At 43.2% G+C, this 21,367-nt stretch overlaps 1 protein-coding gene across 1 annotated transcript; it reads right to left on the bottom strand.

Annotated features, from left to right (window-relative positions):
* Positions 1 to 344: 344 nt before the first annotated feature.
* EIF2B5 (eukaryotic translation initiation factor 2B subunit epsilon) lies at positions 345 to 9,222 on the bottom strand. The gene is made up of 16 exons (XM_063093428.1): positions 9,008 to 9,222; positions 7,810 to 7,934; positions 6,730 to 6,915; positions 6,456 to 6,633; positions 6,286 to 6,366; positions 6,003 to 6,080; positions 5,398 to 5,710; positions 4,329 to 4,474; positions 3,956 to 4,097; positions 3,733 to 3,834; positions 3,445 to 3,552; positions 3,183 to 3,273; positions 2,752 to 2,875; positions 2,042 to 2,167; positions 1,501 to 1,611; positions 345 to 1,320 (listed from the first exon to the last, which is right to left on the bottom strand). Exons 1-16 carry the CDS (start codon positions 9,203 to 9,205, stop codon positions 1,261 to 1,263), a joined length of 2,169 nt encoding a protein of 722 aa, XP_062949498.1. The 5' UTR covers positions 9,206 to 9,222; the 3' UTR covers positions 345 to 1,260.
* Between the last annotated feature and the right edge of the window lie 12,145 nt (positions 9,223 to 21,367).

The raw sequence follows: 21,367 nt of genomic DNA, 5'->3' as shown, positions 1-21,367 counted from the left end.
ACAGTATAAGTGCCAATAGAGGACATTACGGACTCACTCTATATGAAGGCAACAAATGGTTCAAAAAGATGAGACAGAAGGGCATGTCTCATGGTTGAGGTTAAGAGACAAGACAGCAAAGTGACAAACTTCAGCTCTAGAGTCCAATATCAAGTCCTGGCTCTATCAATTACTAGTTGTGGGACCTTTCTGAGCTTCAGGCACCTCACCTGAAAATGGGGATAAGATCTACTTCATAGGGCTATGTGAGGGTTAAATGAAATAACACATGAAAAGTATTTAGCAAAGTTCCTGTCACACAGTAAACACTCTCTTAATGTTAAGGGAAAGCACATTTCACAGGACCTTCTTGTGTTCTTAGAATATCTATTTGTGGCTTTGAGTTTTATTTGCCTCTGGAGACAATTCCTCTTCACTGAGACACAATATGCTGAAGGAGAAAGAGCTCTGGATTATGAGGTTCAAGTCCTTAGCTTTACCCTTCGAGTCATGAGACCTTGAGCAGATTTCATTATTTCTAAGAGGAAGAGTGGCCCAGCTTCCCTGACCGGCCAGTACTGGATCAAAAGGAAAAGGAATGTGAGAGGAACTGGCAAGTGGTAATAGGATGCATATCACCCTCTGGCAGAAAAGTGTTTGAGAGACTCTCAAGGCACACCATCCCAGGACCACAAATTGGTCCATAGAGGCTGGAAAAGAATCTAGGTCCTTCACTACCCATGAGCCATGGAATGGTTAATTAGCGAGGCACCACAGTACCACCTACTGGCCATAACACCCCACCTCCCCCTCTCCCCCAGGTGTTAGGGAAAGGCTGCCATGTCAGCAGTTCAGAACTCTGGTCACATACTTCAATGGCTAATCACTCAGGGACGGAGAGAAAACAGATACACCTCTCTCTCTTTTTTTAATATTAACAAATACAAGCAGCAGAGAGGGCCAGCTGCTCTCTGCTGTTCCCTGAGGGAAAGCCGGAGCACAAAGCTGTTCCTCTGGGTTTCCTCCAACTGTAGGGCCTGCCTAGCTCTTTCCTAGGCAGAAGCTTTGTTCCAGTCCAACTTCCCTCATCCCAACTTTCCAGTCAGGATAGGAGGCACATGGTTGCTGGCGGTAGAAAGAATGGAATACTGTAGTTCTAGCCTCTGTTCCTAAGTCTCAGCCTGCATGGTGGTTACTCATCCTTCCACAACTAGCTCCTCACTTGCCTTGGCCAAGGAGCTAGAAGGACAATCAATCACACCCATAGGAGCAGGTAGTGCTTCAGTCATCTTCAGATGACTCCTCTTCTGCCTCTTTTAGCCACTGGATGAACCTCTGCAGCTGTAAGGAAGCAGAGGGGAGAGCTACCGGGGAAGGGCTCATACTCATAACCCACCTATTCCCCTTAGTGGATAAACAGCTCTAACAACCAGAGTCCCAGGGACCAACCACCCTGGAGTCTAGGGTCAAGGGCCAGGGAACCACACAACCATCTTGGTGAAGGAGGGCAGCCCAACTCACTGGTTGATTCTTGCGCAACAGCCGGCCCTTGTCAGTTGTATCCCTTTGGCTGAACCAGCTCAGGATTGTTTCCTCAGCCAGGATCTCCAGCTGGTAGAAAGCCATCAGTACCTGCACAAGGCCAGCAAAGGGCATTTCAGGGGTCTTGCAGAGTGAAGCAAGATATAATGGATAACAGAGGAAGGGGGAAGCATGACCGTAGCACCTCTCTACCAGGCCCTGAGCTTCCTTTCACACACTGAGAAGTCTCCTCCAAAATAGATAAGAACGAGCTGTTCACTCTGGTACTGGAGCAGGTATAACTTCTGGAAGTTATAATTCCTGAGCTTTGCACATTCCTAGGCCAACCCCCAAATGGCTACTGTACTAGCCTAGCTCCAAGCTGTACTATTCCATCAATAAGCATAATACGAGGGCGGGTGGTGCTGTTAACCAAACTGCTTACTGGGTTCATGTTAGCCTCTGCTTTGTGTCTACATAGGGGCCACCAAGGCCTGCTTCAAAGCAAATACAGGAGCATGGGGCTTGAGGTAGTATTCACCTTGGCCAGGGAAGTACCAAGAGCTTCATGCTCCAGGAAGAAGTCCTCAATGGCTGCCAAGGCTTCCAAGTGGTCGGCTGCACGCTTTATGTAGTTCCTAAAAACAGGGCTCCAGGCCTTGAGCAGCTATTGAAGAAAGGAGGAGAGGAGTTACAATATATTTCTGAGCATGCACCTATACTGGACAGCAAAGAAAATAGATATTGATGACATGAGTCTTTCACGACATGGGAGGATAAAAGAGAGATGATAAAGGCCCTCTGAAATCATGTCAGAGGGAGTTGGGAGTTGTTGGCAGTCAGGTTGGGGAAAAAGAAGAGATTTCCCAGGGACAGTGAAAGGAGGTCAGATGCTATAGGCTGCCTCAAAATACCTACTCCCAGCCTAGAGGTTGATCTTATCCTGGGTCAAATCATTTTTATAGAGTCTAAACGTCCAGGTCTATTCCAAGTATGCCTTTGGGGGTCTAGTTTGGTCTGAATCCTGGAGTCTCAAAGGCCAGTCAGTACTGAGTCCAACTTGCCCCTTTTGGACCAGCCAAGGCTGCTCCAGAATGCAATGAGCTTCCAGAGGCGAGGAGAAAGGAACCAGAAATAGCATACACTCCATAACAAAACCTTCTACTCCTGATTTCCTTTGAAGTCAAGCACAGCAAGGATGTATAACTGCCTCCACCCAATCTCTTGTACCCAGCCCCAATTTTTGCTCACAGGAAGCAGCAGGGCACAGTAGCGGTTTGGGTCAAGTGGGGAATCCATTTGTTGCAGGGGAAACTCCAAGACAACGTGGCTCAGTACCTCCATCACCTCCTTTAGGCTTATGTTGTAGGCGTACCTGTGGGGAGACCAGGGTGACACAAGGGCTTTCACTGGCCCTTTCAGCGTGCTGTAGGACTATGACTTCAAAAGAACATTGGAAGAGAGGAAGTCAGATGGAAAATATGGAAGGGAAGCGTTTTGGAAAGGGGAAGTCTATGCTGAAGCTAGAACCTAATGCTCTCCTTGTTCCAAATACTACTGACCTTCTTCATTTGGGATGTTGAGGGCATATGTTACAATTTGAGGAAGAATCTCTTAGGAGAGAACCTCTACCTGCCTGGGATTACCCCAAAGAAAAGACAACAGGGAGGGGCTGCTCTTACTTGAGAGAGTTGATCTCCAGCACTAGATTGTCACAAGAAATGTTCTCCTCTTTGCCCCGCTGTAGTGTTCCCAGGACTTCATTCTGGAACACTAAAATCAAAGCAAGATGAAGTCTGTCGGCCAATATCATTCCAGAATGCTTTAAGTCATTTACTCCTGACTTTATACCAAACTCTTTCTGGGAGGAACTAGTTGATCCAGGCAAAGAATAAACTGGAGGCTTTCCACCTTTGTCCAGGACACTGCTCCCTGGGCCCTCACCTTTGATGTCATCCATCTGAGGGGAGCCTGCCCGGCTGTCCAGTTCCTCTGAATCCATACTTCGCTCACTTTCACTTTCACTCTCTTCTTCCACATTGATTGTGAGTCCTGAGAATCCATAAAGGTTAAGAAAAAAGAAAATTAAGAAAAGAGCCATCGACAGAAAGCAATGTATCTGTCCGGTCTGCATGAATAAAGGATGAACAAGCAATCTGATTCTGAAGTATTCATTATCCTTCAAAATATCCACACTGAGTAGAAGGCAGGCTGGCTTAAGGCCTAGCTCACCCCACACATTCTGCCGTAGTTCCTCCTCCTCCTCCATGTTCAAGTCTGCAGCCTTCCAGAGGTAGCCCTGGCCTGCAACTCCGACTTCTGCTGGATTGTAACCTAGAAAACATTGATCTTTAGAGAAGAACTAGCAGCAGCACCAATCCCTCCAGGAGGAAACACTGGTTTTTCCATGGGGCCGAGAGACACACAGATGCCCCACACCTGTTGAGCCTCACACCTTTCAGCTTCACCTTCCCCTTTTCTTGGTTGGCCCCAGAGTCATCACTGAACTGGCCATCATCCTCATCATCCTCTGCATCTGGAGGGTGCAAAGAGATCACCGAGCCCTCAGGCAGTGTGATGTCTGGGCCCACTACCACCTAGGGGAGAAAAAAGGAGTGGGTGGCACATACCCATCGGAATGTTGAGGAAAAGTACAATCTGACAATGAGAGTGACTTTTATTTTTACTAAGCCAAGTAGAAGGTAAACGAAACCACTGGATTTGGACTCTCAATTCAGGCTGGATTATGGGTGGAAATAAGGCCCCTTCTGGCTCAGTATGACTACCACTCAATTCAGGGCCTGTGCACAGTATGGAGCAGGTCTCACCTGGGAAGTGAGGACACAGCGTGGCTTCAGTATAACTTGTTCCTTGACCTCAGCATTGTTACAGAGCAGAGACTGATGGATCTGTGCTCCAGCAGCCACTCGAACACCCTGCCACAGGTAGGCCTGGTCCAGCACCACGTTATCACCTGGCTCAGGATGGGAAGGACAGGAGTCACTCAGGGCTCCAACTCCAGACCAGAGCCCTTCATGGAGGACAGGGCTGACTGACACCAGCACAGCTTCCACCTAGCTCTAATAACTCATCCCCCAATTCACCAGAAATACCCACTCACCCTCGAAGCCCAGGCCTGAGAATAGAACATTGTTCAGCCTGACCATCTGCTGCCAGGTTTACAACAATTATAGACTACATACAGGGCTTAAGAACCTGAGAAGCTTCGAGATTTCTGGAGACCCCCTGAACTCAAGAACCTTATTAGAATCATATCCATGTCTATAAGTAGAACCAAATTATTCTACCTCTTCTTGTACATTTTAGAATTTGAATCATATTGTTATTCTTTTAAAGGGACAGTACCATTGAAGCCTCACATTTCTACAACCAAAGTGAGTTACCCGGAGGCTAACCAGGCAGTTAGGGTAGAGTAAAAAGAACACTGGACTTACAACCAGAATACCCAGATTCAAGTCCCAACACTGCCTCTTATTAGCTTTGATCTTAGGCAAGACAACCCCTTTGAGCCTGCTTGTTCATCTGTAAATTTGGGACAAAGTTTTTGTGAGGATTAAATGAAATAATGATGTAAAAGCCCTCTGTAAACTGCAGTGCATTAAACAGACGTTACTATTGCATGTTAATTATCTGCTTTGTCCTGAATGTGAATATTAGGTACCCTGGAATGTGAAGAGTCATCCAGTAAGAGGCTCACAGGCCACAAATTAAGGTGCCACTGTTTTCAAATCCTTGTTCCTTCCTTTCTTAAGGTAGCCACTCTAGTTTCTTATTCCCAAGGACTATCCCTTGTGTATCCATCTTTGTTTCTGGAGACACGGGGCCCCCTAGATCCTTCACCTAAGATGGCCAGCTTGATTCCCCATCTGTGCTCACCAATGTGGCAGCCAGGGCCAATGACACTGTTGGTGATGGAGCAATTGCTGCCAATGACAGTGCCAGAGCCCAGTAGCACATTTTCCTCCAGGATGCTACCATGGCCCAGGCTGACCTCAGGCCCTCGGTAGATGTTGTGCCTGGAATGAGTGCAGCTCCGGGTGGTACTGTCAGTGAAGTTTGCCTCTGGGGTGAGAGGGTAGACCCACCGGCGGATGACATCAGCACAGACAGCCGAGTACATGTGTAGGTTGGAGACCCGGGCACCATATTCCCTAGTTGTTACGTGCATGTGAATCTGGTTCCCTAGGATCTGAATGAGGAAAAGGGAAGGAAGGTCACCCAAGCAAGCCAGACAGGAAGAACACTCCCAAGTACAACACCTTTCTAATCCTCTGAAGTTCTGCTCTGCCTCTCACTGTTACAACCAAATGACCTGAGACTTTTCTTTGTGTACTGTTCCCATGGTCCTCCTCCCTTCCCCCAGCCCTCTTCCTCTGTCCTAGGATCAATAAAACATAAAAGGGGACCAAAAGTCACCAGCATGAGGTAAAATCATAGCCCTCTTCTACTCTCCTAAAGAGGCACTGGAAGCCTTTTCTCACCTCCTCATTCACTAACAGGCCTCGCACAAAATCATCTCGAGTTTGGTAGTCAAAGTTGTCGGTAAAGAGTTGAGCCACCTGTGGAGGGAAGTGGGGTGGGCTAAATTTAGGTGCTATTCTCTAGAAGCAAGAATAAGCCCCCAGAGACTATTAAACCCACAAAGACAGGGGTTAAGATCCCCTTACCGGTCATCTTTTAGAAAAAAAATAAAAAATAAAAGGACAATAATAGACCCTCAGAGTTCTACTCTTTGAGGTGCATCCCTGGCCCTGAACAGCTCACCTGAGGAGAGCAGATGCTGATATGACAATCCAGTAGATCATATCGAATCTCCACTCCATCCCCACTGCCCTTGAACAGGCTCTGTGGGGATAAGTTATGAGGACTCTAATTTGTCTCTCTTGCTGAAGCCTGTCACTTCCCCACCTCAAAGACCCCAGATACCCACACACCAGAGGAAATGAAAAACGCCGGAGGCCCTGAGTTTTCTGGAAATGGAGAACCCGGTTTGTGGCACTATCCACAGCCACTACCACATTGTCCTCATGGCAGCGAGTCGGGTGGCTGGGGGATGACTCCTTGAATATCATTGTCATCACAGATACATTTTTCTCTAGCTTCCGCCTCAACCTATAAAGAAAGGATTGGAGGGAAGGAGCTGTAAAAAAGCAGTCTTAGGGCTCTGCTGGCTCCTAACCCTTGTCCCTGCCATCTTCCCATCCTTACCTGTGTTCCTCAAGAGCTCTGGTAATATTGATGTTTGAGATGACATCCCCATACACCAAAAGAAAGTCAGAGCGCACCAAGGCCTTGGCATCGACATCACGGAGGACATCTCCCAGTGATCGATATAGCTCTGATGTAATTATTCGAACCACATTGAGGGATGTAGGGCGGCACCACTTGGATTTCCTAAAGGAGGGGGGCAGGCTGAGGTGAATGAGTAAATCAAGTATAAAGATCATGTGGGCCTTCCCTATTTTTCCTCCCCATTCAGCATTCATACTCCTTCTCTACTGCTTTTTTGGGTTCCTGTCAGCATCCCCAACTTCAAAGAGATTTATGAACTATAACTAATGCTTTCTGCATCCAATGTCACTAGTCTTGTTTTATGGGTTAGAGAAACATGGTTATTTTCTTCTCTATACCTTGATTCCTGTCCCCAAACATGGATTTGAACTCAAAATCCTGCTGAAATCTAGAGTATACAAAGTACCCTCGGAACACACTTTTCATGTCACCTTTCCTCTTCTAAAGTTCAAACTAAATTTAGGAACTGTCTGATGAAGATCATGCTAATATTCTAGTCCTTATTTCTTAAATTTCCATAAATCATGATATTCACTCCTTTTCAAGAGGATTTCAATAAACATTTGTTAAATGATTACTATGTGCTTGGCACTAAGCTAGGCAGTAGGAATACAAAGATGAAGAATACTTGTCCTTGAGGGTCAGAACAAACAATATTTAGAAACTCAGTGGAAAAACAAAGATGTTATTCTTGTAACTTCCGTATTGGAGCCATTAAATGAAAAGCAAAGCCCACTGGAATAACACTTTATAAGTAAGATTCAGAAAAAACTCAGGTGTTATTCTTTAATCTTTGTCACAGGAACCCCAAGATGGACAGATTCAAGATTTCAACTGCTCACCTCCTGATAAGTGAAGAAAACACCCTTAGACCTTACTATGGGATCTAAACAGACATATTTTTTCCACCTAACATTTCCCCCTTCTTAGTTATATTTATCCTGAAAAAACTGAAAAGCATGGTGAACCAAGGGGAAAAAAGGTGCAGGGCCTTACAGTAAATGTTCTTTGACTTGAGCAGCCTTCCAGCAACAAAAGACAAAGGTTTCCTGTACACCTGTGGCAGTCAGGAATTCCAGAGTGTAGTCAATTAATGCCACATTGGCCAGGGGCAAGAGGACCTGGAGGGTAGAATATGAAACAAATCTGAGGTCTTGAATCCGTGAAGCCCCTTTGGGTACCCCACTGCAACAACAATTTACACTCCTCTATCAGTGTTTCCAAAATCTATAGCTTTACTTTATCTCTCCAACCCACAAGTAAACAGGTTCCTGCCTTTGATGTTCATGGCACACCCTAAGTCTCAGACTCTAGGATGTTGCAATTTGGGCATAGTAAGCATGGAATCTACATGCCCAGTCAGACACAGAGCTGCAACAGAATAGCAGACCAACCCTGGCAAAGGATAATACTGGAAATCAATGATGTCTATGGAAACTTAAGCATTGCTAAGGTTTTCTTCCTCATAAAGAGTCAGGGGCTAGCTATCCCTTCTTACTCCACCCTATCACTTGTCAAAAACGAACAGCCAGTAGGCTTTTTGGGAGGACTTAGAGAGGATTTTCCCTAAACTCAATGCAGTTCTTTCTCTTTGACTGGACTGGGGACTGCTAAGTGATCCAGCAACCCCCAGGACTAGCTCAGTTCAATTTTCCGTTCTCTACAGATTCAGGGGCTGATGGCAACCAGCCACCAAACCCTATCCTTCTTTCAACAGATGGCCCTGGCTGTTATTAAAACCTAGAAGGAACAAAAAGTACACGGCCAGAGATCTAGCCCGCTCTTTATTAGCCATATTATCGCCCTTTCAAAGGCAAAAGGAAGTGATGTTCCTTTTCACCTAGGCATCTCTCCTCCGCAGGGTTAAAGGCAGTGCAGCCTCCTCTTGGGGCACTGAATCCCCATGTGAAGGCTTCTCTCAAGCACTGTTTCCACATTTTCCCCTCTTCGTTCCTCCCAAACCTGAGGTGAACTGCATAAAGTGGCCAAATCTGCCAGCCACTCGCTCGGTCAGGCTGTCATCAGGGCTTTAGACAATCCCTCCACCTTCCTCCTTACCAGATAAACCCGATTTTAAGACAACTGGGTGGACACAAGTCCTTCCAGAATATGCTTCACTGGCTTCCGAAAGCGTAACTCGTTCCAGCCCCGCCACCCTCCGGGCCCTCTGGCTGCTCGCGTGCGAGGGGCTCACCCGAGGCTGGTCCTTGGAGATGGGGAAGAAGCGGCGGTTGAAGCTATCGGCCACCAGGACTGCTTGTAGGGGCGGTGGCGGTTCCTCCTCCGCCCCTCTGGCCCCCCCACCGCCGCTGTCGCCTCCCTGCCCGCCACCGCTGCGTTTGTTGGCCCGACTGGTTACCGCACCAGTCGGCGCCACTACGGTGGCCGCCATCTTCTTCTCCCACGGCCACTACTTCCGCAAGGAAACTGACACTGCACGCAGCAGGGGACAAAAAGAACCCAGCACTTGAAACGCGAAGAACTAACGAAGGGAGGGAGGAGACGAGGAGGGAGGAGTGCGCATGCGTCTTCCTTGGGGCCCACCGGTCGGAGTTCTGAGGTAGGAAAGCGCGAGGCGTGGGGACGCGCGGAAGCCGCCTTGGTCATCGGAGGCGTGAGGTGGGGGTGGGGTCCTATAGACGACTGACTCGGTCTGCAAGCCTCGTAGGCCTTCATTTGTACGTGAATAAGTCAAGATTCCTGCAGCGTGATGGGACTTGTGGTCGCCGCGAAGGGGCCAGATCCATCTGGGATCTGTAATCGTCCACCAGTTTCCCCGCCCCAAGCATGTTAGAAAATTATAGACCTTCGTATTCATTCTAGTCACCTAATGGGACCTGGCGTCATGGGGAGCTGGAACCGAGTCAGACATCCCCTCCCCCCAGGGAACTCACAATCTATATAAATACAGAAGGTGGCCTCAGAGGAAGAGTAGCAATTCTATTAAGCGCTGATTATGGGCAAGGCACAGCACAAACATTATCTCATTTAATTCACACATCTCTGCTAGACTTCGTATTTGTTCTTTCAACAAACATTTCTTTTCTTTTTTTTTTTTTTTTGTCGTTTTTTTTTTTTTTTTTATCGTGACCGGCACTCAGCCAGTGAGTGCACCGGTCATTCCTATATAGGATCCGAACCCGCGGCGGGAGCGTTGCCGCGCTCCCAGCGCAGCACTCTACCGAGTGCGCCACGGCTCGGCCCTCAACAAACATTTCTTGAACTCTCAGAGGGATGGAGAAAGTTCACCCAACTGGTAAGTGGAAAAACTGGTATTGGAACCAATGAGTCTGACTTCATAGTTCCACATCTTTCTGCTAAATTTTGTGGGGTGTTAAATAAAAATTATAGGAGGCCATAATTTTGGAAGTTGTAATTTTCTGCTCTAGGCCCGCAAAGACCAGACTAAAAATCAAAATGGTGTCACCGCTGCTAAATTCCACATTACCAAACTAGACTAAGTAGTGGTCTGACCTGAGAAATCAGGAGAGAGAACAGCCAATTTCCCAAACAGGCCAGTTTAAACCTTCAGCAAGCGTGATAATGAAATTCCCTCTGCTTTAATCCTTATGCAAAAAGGATAGTCTGAAGTAAACTGATGTTAAATAATCAGTTATTTTTCTATTGTTCTGTTTCCCTTTCCCTACTTTACAAGGAAAGTAACTTTGAAATGACCAATCCACTTTTCGTATTTTGTTTCTGTTTATAAAACCAACCTCCTCTGCTCGGCTCATTGGAATGCTTATTCTATTTTATGAAATGAAGTGTTGTCTGATTCTAGAATAGCAATTGTTAAATAAAAATTATAGGAGGCCATTGTTTTGGATTAAACATTGTTCCTGCATGAGGTCCCAAAAGACCAGACTAAAAATCAAAATGGAGTTAGTCCTGCTAAGCTCCATGTCACATAAGCTGTAGTCTTGAGACAGAGTAAGGCTTGGCCTGTGAACCAAACTGACTCTATTTTTCCCTGCAGAGGACACTTTGTTACTTTTCCACTCCTCAGTCATAAGAACCTCCCCCATGATTACCTCATGGCCTCCCTGATAAAATAAACTGAGATAAGAGGGGAACAGATATTCACCAAGTTGCAAAACCCCTCCCCAAGGCTTGTTTACTGTAATTGTAGAAATTGTTACAGACTAACCTTAAGACCCCTCTAGGAATTCTGGCATGCACAGAAAACTTCAAGGTGACTGCTACAATGACGCCTGGGGTGACAATGATGAACGCCACCACCATCTTGGGCCTACTGAGCGGGTGCAAGGACAAAATGCTTTTGTTTTGTTTTGTTATTATTTTTCATTTTATTCATATTATTTTTTACATTCTATGATGTTGTTGCAGAGCAGTTGGGAGGGAGAGGGAGAGGGGAAAAGGGAAGGAAATGTGATGGAAGAAGGAAGAAGGAGGAAGGGTGAGATTGAGGCCTGTGGCACCCTCCACATTCCCACAGGGGAGACCGGGGGGCTTCCAGTGGCTTGGTCATTGCTGGACTGGGTGCAAATGTCAGGGGGGTGTGGCAAAAGCCCTCACCCCCCACCACCCCAGCTTGGGAAACCGGAGCCCTTCTTGCTGTGGCTTGGTGGTCGTCGTCGGGCTGGTTGTGCATTTTGGGGGGCACATGGCCAAGGCCCTTGGGCCTCAGGACTGGTTGCAGGTGTTGGGGGGCAAGGACAAAAGCCTTAACTGAGCATGTGCCCATGATGCAACCAGGAAGAACAGAATGGACCACTTCCGTTGATACTGTCCTGTGTCCCTTAAGTGCTTTCCCTATGAAAGACCCTGAACAGCTCCCTTCAGGGGGCTAGCTTTACTGTAGCTAAGCCCCCGCCCCATGCATAAGTCTGTCTCCTCTTTTAATAAAGTGTTGTCTGCTTTACTGCTGGGTACATTGTTCATTTCTATGAATTTGGGGCCCAGGAGCCTAATTCGGTAACAGTCTAATCGTGGGAGAAGTCAGGAGAAATGTAACAGCCAATTTCCTGGACATGCCAGTTTAAATTTTCAATAGGTTCCCTTTGCGGTAATCCTTACACTAAGGAGATAGCCTGAAGTAACTTGATGTTATTTTTCTATTGTTCTGTCTTCTAGTCCCCACCTCACAAGGAAAGTAAATTTGAAATGACCAATCTTCTTTTTATTCTTTGTTTCTACTTTCTTTATCCTTTTTTTTGTCTATAAAACCAACTTCCTCTGCCTGGCTCATTGGAATTCTTCATTCTATTTTATGGAATAATGTGTTGTCCAATTCAGGAATCACAATAAAGCCAATTGAGATCTTCAACTAAATTTGTTGTAATTTTGCCCTTTGACAGGGGATAACAATGACTGTTTTAAGATGTCTTCATTTATTCATTCATTCAACTTATCAGCCTACTCTGTGTCTTAAGCAGAGTGGAGAGGGGGGTGGTGCCAAGACCAGCAGTAAGTTGGGTAGGACGGGAGCTAGTCAGTGAGCTTTCCAGGTCGAGAAGACTACCAGCGTAAAGGGCACTTGAGAAAGAAGCTGAGGCTGCAAGGAGTAAACCAAGCCTGCGGAAGGGTGGGCCGGTGGGGATGCCAGAGCAGCCAGGCAAGGTCGGCTGGACATCCTTTGGGAGACAAGGAGCTTTCCAGCGAGGCACCGAGCCCTTTCTGCCTGGGAACTGCCGGAATTCCAGGCCTGCAGGATCTGCAAAGTTTCTGCGAACGCTGTTCCCACCTACTCTGGCACTGCACGTCAGGATGTGGAGCTCCCAAGGCTGAGATTCTTTGTTTTCACGTGGCGATCCCGACCTGACTGGCTGTACTCCGGCGCTCTCCTCCTCCTCGTGGGAACAAGGAGTCTGTCGTTTCATCCCTCTTGAGGGCACTGAGCGAAAACCACTTGATTTTTGAAAATTTAGCCTGGAGAAGGAAAGGCAGAAGGCAACTAAATAAAAGTTTTCAATTAAATGAGTGTACATTGGTAGGTAGAAGTTGCCCTACAAATCCACAGGCAGCAAAAAGGAAATTAAACAGGACTAGCCGTTTGGGTGCAAGCATGGGCACACACACGCACACGATGGTGGGGGGTTGAGGGATGTGGAAAGTAGGTCCTATTGCAGAAATTTTTAAGTGACCTCAGCGACCTGTGGAAGTGGTGAATCCACTGCTGAAGGCATTTGTGGGAATAGTAAATTCAGGCCTTACAGTTCTGTAGTCAGGTAGTTAAATGATAGGATTTTTAAAATGAGTCTCAGGGAGACTCTTAACCTGTTGTGTACATACACACACACAGACACAGAGACACACACACACACACACTTCATAAAGAAGTAAAAAAAATCCCTTCCCCCCTTCTGTCATTCTACTCAACCCCTGGGGTTATAACCATTCTTAATAATTTTGTGAGTATTTTCATTTCCCCCCTAAGTTTATATATCTACAACTACAGGTATGTGCCTGCACACACCATACACACCTATTCAAACATATATGTGTATCCACACATTCAAACAGAATTATGTTTAGAGACAGTATACCATATGATTATATGCTGGTACTCCAGAGCCAGACTGCCTGGGTTCCATTCCAGGTGCTAGTTATTTCCTAACTGGGTAACCTTGGGCAGGTTACTCGACCTCTATGCCTGGACTTCTTCATCTTTAAAATGGGATAGTAGAAATACTTACCCCATAACATTGTGTGAGAATTAAATGAGATAAAATATGAGAATCCCTTAGAACAGCGTTTGACACTTAGTCAATGTAATGTGTTAGCTATTATTATGATGATGCCTTTTGTCTGCAACTTGATTTTTATTTAAAATAGGGTGGAATGTAAACAAACCTAGCTATTTTCTTTTTTCTTTTCTTTCTTTCTTTCTTTTTTTTCTTTTGCTGGCCTGAATAGGGTTCAAACCCCAGACATTGGTATTGTTAGCACCATGCTCTAACTGAGACAGGATAGGGCTAGGCCTGATAACCAAACCAACTCCATTTTCCCTGCAGAGGACATTTTGTTACTTTTCCACTGCTCAGTCATTAGGGTGCATGATTATCCCATGGCCCTGATAAAAGTGACTGAAAGAGATAAACTGAGATAAGTGGGGAACAGATATTCACTGAGTTGCAAATCCCCCCCTCCCCAAGGCTTGTTAAAATATAACTGTTAACTTTGTTTATAACTTACTAGTATCTACCCATTCTTTCTTTTCCCATAATTGTAAAAATAAAATTACAGATTATCTTTAAGACCCCTTTAGGAGTTACATGCTGGAACAGACCTCCCATGCGACTACTTTAGAAACACCAGAAATCATCAAAGCAAGATGCCGATGTCAATTGAGGAACTGCTTGCTTTTGAAAACCATTCCCCACTTCCCTTGAGGATACAGCTTCTCTGCTGGCTCCCTTATGCATAAGTCTATCTCCTTTTTTTTTTTTTTTTTTTTTTTTTTGTCGTTTTTTCGTGACCGGCACTCAGCCAGTGAGTGCACTGGTCAGTCCTATATAGGATCCGAACCCGCGGTGGGAGTGTCGCCGCGCTGCCAGCGCAGCACTCTACCAAGTGCGCCACGGGCTCGGCCCAAAGTCTATCTCCTTTTAATAAAGCATTACTTGCCTTAAATTCTGCCAGGTACTTTGCTCATTTCTATGACACTGAGACCCAAGAGCCTAATTTGGTAATATAACTACTGAGCTAACTGGCCAAACCTAGCTATTTTCGATGATTGCATAATACTCTGTAGTATGAATATACCATTATTTATCCAATCATTTCTGTACTGACAAACATTCAGATTTTTTTGCATTTTGGGGATTATAAATAATGCTGCAACAATGCATCATCCATATATCTTTATAAATTTGCATTTATTTCTTAGAATTTATTCTTAAAGTGGAGTGACTGGTTCAAATGTGATACAATTCCCGTGACAGGGGATATGTTGTTGTACTCACTGTGAAGCCTGCTGAGGCACTGGTAGAACTCACAGAGATAGTGCTTAATTGTTCTCCATGGACAACGTGCCATTTTGCCCTTACACCAGCAATGTATGGGAGTGCCTGTTTCTATCCACAACCTCACCAAAAGAGTATTTCGTAGACAGTTTGGACTTTCTGCCAATCTATAAGAGGAAAAAAGTGTAGTTTAAATGTGCAATTCTCTTATTTTCAGTGAGTTTGAACATCTTCTTATGTTAGAGGACCATCTGTATTTTCTTGGTCAACTGTCAATTTGGGTTCTTTTGTAAACTCTATGAAAATCAGAGCTTTCTGTTTATTTTATTCACTATTGTATCCCAGGTGTCTAAAGAGTGACTGGCACATGGCAGATGCTTGATAAATGTTTGCTGAATGAATGACTGTTTTTTGCTAGTCAGTAACTGAGAGTCTGATTAACTTTAGGCAAACAAAAGTAATTCCAGGCTCTCCCAAAGCTGAGGCTCGCTCTCTCTCTCTTTAAAAACTATGGTAAAGGGCTAGCCTGTGGCTCACTTGGGAGAATGTGGTGCTAACAACACCAAGTCAAGGGTTAAGATCCCCTTACTGGTCATCTTTAAAATAAAATAAAATAAAAAATTTTAAAAACTATGGTAAAAATTCACGGAACATAAAAATTACTATCTTAACCATTTTTAAGTGTACAATTCAGGAGTGTTAATTACATTCACATTATTGTGCTACCATCACCATCATTCATCCACAGAACTCTTTTCATCTTGCAAAACTGAAACTCTGTAGCCATTAAATATTAATTCCCCATTTCTCAGTCCCTCAGCTCCTGGAAAACACCATGCTACTGTCTGTCTCTATGAATTTGACTATATTAGGCACCTCATATAAGTGCAAGAATACAATTTTGTTCTTTTGTGACTGGTTTGCTTCACGTGGCATAATATCTTCAAGGTTCATCCATGTTGTACCATGTTTCAGAATTTCCTTCCTTTTAAAAGCTGAGTGATATTACATTCTATGTATATCCCACATTTTGTTTATTCATTCGTCTGACAATGGACACTTGGGTTGCTTCCACCTTTTGTTATTGTGGATATTGCTCTGAACATGGGTGTACAAAATATCTGTTCAAGTCTCTACTTTCACTTGTTTTGTGTATATGCCAAAATAAGTGGTATTGCTGTATCATATGGTAATTCTATGTTTAATTTTTTGAGGAATTGACATACTGTTTTTTATAGCAGCTGCACCATTTTACATTACCATCAACAGTGCACAAGTGTTCCAATTTCTCCAAATTCTTTCCAACACTTGTTATTTCCTCTTTTTTTCTAATATATTAGCTGTCTTAATGGGGATGGAGTGGTCTAATTTGTAGGTTTTGGTTTGTATTTCCCTAATGATTAGAAGTATTGAGCATCTGTTTTCATGTGCTTATTGACCATTTGTATGTTTTCTTTTGGGAAATGTCTGTTCAAGTCCTTTACCCCTTTTTAATGGGGTTGTTTGTTTTTTTGTTGAGTTATAGGAGTTTTTTACACATTCTAAATATCAACCCTTTATCAGACTATGACTGTAAATATTTTCTCTATGGGTTGCCTTTTGGCTCTGTTGATAGTGTCCTTTGATATACAAAAGTTTTTAGTTTTGATGAAGTCCAACTTAACTATTTTTCTTTTGTTGCCTGTGCTTTTGTTGTCATGTCCAAGAAATTATTACCAAATCCAATGCCATGAAAATTTTCCACTGTGTTTTCCTCTAACTTTTAGATGGCATTTTTTTTTTCTATCCAGATTCTACCTATAAATATGTCAAAGTAATGACAGGCTATGTGCCCTTCAGGGCACCCTTGACACATATACAAGAAATGGCCTTTTCTGGATGCTGCTAAAGAGTCAGGGCTCTAGTGATAAGATGCGTCAAACTGATGGAACACTTTGACAGTAAATCTTAAGGCCTTTTGTGCTTCTCAGATGGGCTCACTTCCTGCTCAGTGGTCAGAAATGGTTATTCACTGCCCTGAGTGTTTATATTCCTAGTTACTTTTGGGTCGGGAGTTGTTTTGAAAGTTGAGGGTTTTAAATATGCTATGGGACAGCTGATGTTTTCACTGCTCATGTCCTAGCTTGCCAGAAAATGACAGAAGAAATAAAATTCTGAATTCTCCCTTCCCTGTTCTCACTCTCTCCTCTAACAATATACCCAGTCTCCAGAGGTCTAACAATCCTTTGTTTTCTAGGCTGAAGCTTGAGGAAAAGATATCCTTTAAATTTTCTCCATAGCTTAGTGAAAGTTTGGGATTTTTCTAAAGAAACTTCACCCAAAAACTTAAGGGTAGAAAAGATAGGGGAAAGAACGAAAATAAAGTCATTAACACATAAATAGGATTCTATGGCTGGGCCCTAACGAGATGCTGGAAAGTGGCTTGTGGAGCTAGGCAACACCGCCCCCTAGAGGTCATTTCTGGGCTATGCGCCGACCTCACCAATTGTTGCAGACTATTCAGGTACCTTTTGATACAGAGCGGTTCCAGGACTGTGAACTGGGAGCCAGTCACATTCATGATGTTCATGGATCCCAGATCCCTGTGGAAAAGAATTTTACATGACTTACGCCGAGACCCAGACATGTACAGACCAGCTCTCTTCTCTTCAGAGAGCTGGTCTGTCCAGCTTCCTGGACGGGGCTGGACTGGAGAGCGACAATAGGGTTCCTGAGACAATATTGCCAAGAGAAAAAAAGTACGGCTGAATGGATCAGCCTGAACGTCAGGGTCTCGAATCCAGAGGAATCAAGGATTGTAGGAACAATGTGAAGCTGCGCCTGCCCTGCTCTTTATCCAGCTTCCCCCAAGGAGACTGTGTACTTCAGGAGGGGGAAGACTGTGGTATGAAGGAGGGGAAACAGGTAGGGTGACCTCCTGTCCCTGTTTGTCCAGGACTGTCCCAGTTTTTAGCACTGAAAGTACTGCATCCTGAACTGAGGGATACCCCTCAGTCACTGGCATACTGAAATGGTTGGTCACCAAAGAGGCAGGTCACTGGGTGCCAAGAGTTCTGCTGTGGGCACCCCTTCCTAAAGAGCTGACCTGCAGAAATAGCCAGAGTTTCCTCAGTGCCCGGACAGGAAGGAGTCTGCAAGCCTGGTAGGCACAGGTTAGCAACACTGTGGCGCTTTTTGGTGGCAGAGCTGCAGAATACCAAAGATAGAAAGATTAGAAGCAGCCAGAGAGAAAATATATATTACTTAAAAGGAGACAAAAATTAGATTGACTTCACTAGAGTAAAAATGGAAGACAGAGGATAACAGCATAACATCTTCAAAGTGTTGAAAGAAAATAATGTCAACTGAGAATTGTCTTCCCAGAAAAATTATCTTTCAAGAACACAGGTAAAATAAATACATTTCCAGATAAACAAAAACTGAGACAATTGACCTTCAGAAGACCTTTACTAAAGGAACTTCTAAAGTTACATTGTCCAGTGTGGTAGCCACTAGTTACATATGGCTATTTAAATTAAAATTTAAATGATATAAAATTAGAAATTCAGTAATGCAGTCATATTTGCCACATTTCAAGTGCTTGATAATTGCATGTGGCTAGTAGCAAACATATTGGACAGTGCAGATGTAGAATATTTCCACCACTGCAGAAGGTTCTATTGAACAACATTTTTAGAAGATATACCTCAAGCAGAAAGAGAAAATTTCAGATCAAAGGTCTGAGATGCAAAGTGGTAGGTGTAGTAAAGAAAATGCTGTGTATGTAAGTAAATCTAAACAAACATTGATGATATAAAATAATATTAATGTCTAAATTGGGACATTAAGAGAAAGTGCTAAGTTACTTACACATATAAATCAGGATGGAGGTGATTAGAGTTAGAATGTTCTAAGATCTTTTTATTATTCACATAAAGACTGGACCAAGAAATAAAAATCGGCAATGTACTGTTTATGAATGACACACGTAAAACATAAAGACTCAGAAAAACTGAAAGTAAAAGATGGAAAAAGTTGCATCAGGTAAATGCTGTCCAAAAGAAATCTGTTGGTAAGCTTTACCAGAAATTAGGGCCAGCCCATGGCTCACTCGGGAGAGTGTGGTGCTGATAACAACAAGGCCGTGGGTTCGGATCCCTACATAGGGATAGCCGGTTAGCTCACTGGGTGAGTGTGGTGCTGATAACACCAAGTCAAGGGTTAAGATCCCCTTACCGGTCATCTTTATAAAAAAAAAAAAAAAAAGCCTTACCAGAAATTGAAAGGTCACTTTATAATGATAAAGTTTTAATTCACCAGGAAGATAAAATATTTCAATGGGTGTGTACCTAAAAATGAAGATTCAAACCATATGAAGTAAAAATTGACAGAACTATAAGAAACAATTGACAAATCCACCATTACGGTAAGACATTTTATACATATTTATCTCAGTATTTGGTAGATCAAGCAGATAAATGAGTAAGGACACAGAAGACCTGAATATCACAATTAATCATCTTGATCTAACGGATTTATGTAGAACTCTGCCCTCATTAATTGGATAATAAGCATTATTTTCAAATGCTTGTAGAACATTAAATATACATAATGCAAATCTCAACAGATTTTAAGGAATTGGTATCATACATCATGCAAAGCTTTTCCACAAAAAGTATGGCCCATATAGCAGCAGCAGCAGTTAGAGACATAGAAGCTCAGGCCTACTCCACACCTCCTGCATTTTGACAAGATCCCCAAGGGATTCATATGTACTTTGAAGTCTGGCATGCATTGACACAAAGCATATTTTCTGATCATCGTGTAATTAAGTTAGAAACCAATAATACAAAGATAATTGCGAAAACCCCATTACTTGAAATTTAAAACTACACTTTTAAAAATAGCTATGTGTGTATGTGTGTATGATACTGTTTATTCCTTCTACAAATAATACTTGGCATACTTGTGTATTTGCCGACCCCATGGGGTTGGTTCCCTGGGTCCATAATCCTCAAATTGGCAAACACTACTTTAAGCTTTGCGCCAATAATGCCATTTTAGTCGCAGGTAATATTTTTAGAGCCAGAAATGTGCCTTTTTTCTTTACTTTTTGGAATACATGACGTTATCTCTGGTAGGCCTGAGGAGGCAAAGGGAAAGAAACAATCAGTTTTTAAAACATTTTATAATGAAAAAGTTTAAACATATATAAAAGTATAGGAAATAGTGTAATGGATCCCACGTACCCATCACCATGTAGAACAATGATCAACTCAGACAATCTTGATTCAACAATACTTGCCCCCACGCTTTCCTCTCTCCTTTTGGATTATTTTGAAGAAAATCCTAGACATTTTATAATTTCATCTGTAAATATTCCAGCATTTATCTCTAGAAGAAAAGGATTATTTAACAAAAATAAACACAATATCATATTCTACTAAAAATTAGCAATGAATTTTAATATCATTCAGTAACCACTCAGTATTAAAATTTCTCTATCATATAGATGTTTTTTTCTTTTGACTGTTTATTATTTTATTCAGAATCAAAATAAGGTTCATACATTGTGATTGGCTGAAATATTTCTTAAATACTTCTCTTTTAAAAAATTTTATTTTGAAATAATTTTATTTATTTATTTAATTTTTAAAATTTATTTATTTTTTATTGGTTATGAATACTCATGGGATACAAAGCAAATTGTCATCACTTGTGCCTAAGATGTGATGGCCAGATCCATACTGGCAGCATGCCCATTACCACAACTTGTGATTATACCCCATGTCCGCCATCCAATTATCCCCCCCATTATCCCCAACCGACCTCCCCATCCCCCTTTCCCCACTCCACTTTGTAACAACTGTAGGTATGTTCTCTTCCTCTGCAAGTCCAACACACCACTGTGGTCTTTCTTTCCTTCTTTCTTTCTCTCTCAGCTCCCACTTATGAGTGAGTACATATGGTATTTATCCCTTTGTGCTTTGATTATTTCACTCAACATAAGTTTCTCCAAGCTCATCCATGTTGTTGCAAATGGGAGAATTTCATTCTTTTTTATGGCAGAGTAGTATTCCATGGTGTATATATACCACATTTTTCTTATCCAATTGTCCATCAATGGAATTTAGGTTGGTTCCATATCTTGACTACTGTGATGAACATGGGAGTGCAGGTATCCCTTCGACATGATAATTTCCATTCCTTTGGGTATATACCCAGAAGTGGGGTTGCTGGATTGTATGGAAGATCTATCTGTAGTTGTTTAAGAAACCTCCATACTGTTTTCCATAGTGGTTGTACTAATTTACAGTCCCACCAACAGTGTAGGAGCATTCCCTTCTCTTCACATCCTCTTCAGCATTTGCTGTTCTCTGTCTTTTTGATTATAGCCAGTCTGACTAGGATGAGATGATATCTCAGTGTGGTTTTAATTTGCATTTCCCTGATGACTAGTGATGTTGAGCATTTTTTCATGTACCCGTTGGCCATTTGTATGTCTTCCTTTGAAAAATGTGTATTCAGTTCCTTTGCCCATTTTTTAATTGGGTTATGTGGTTTTTTACTGTGTAATTGCTTGAGTACTTAATAGATATATTATGGATATTAGTCCCTTGTCAGATGAATAGTTAGCAATAATTTTCTCC

The sequence above is a fragment of the Cynocephalus volans genome, chromosome 1, assembly GCF_027409185.1.
Source record: "Cynocephalus volans isolate mCynVol1 chromosome 1, mCynVol1.pri, whole genome shotgun sequence".
NCBI classification, from domain to species: domain Eukaryota; kingdom Metazoa; phylum Chordata; class Mammalia; order Dermoptera; family Cynocephalidae; genus Cynocephalus; species Cynocephalus volans.
Note: the sequence above shows the minus strand (reverse complement) of the source record. Positions and strands in the feature narration are given on the sequence as shown.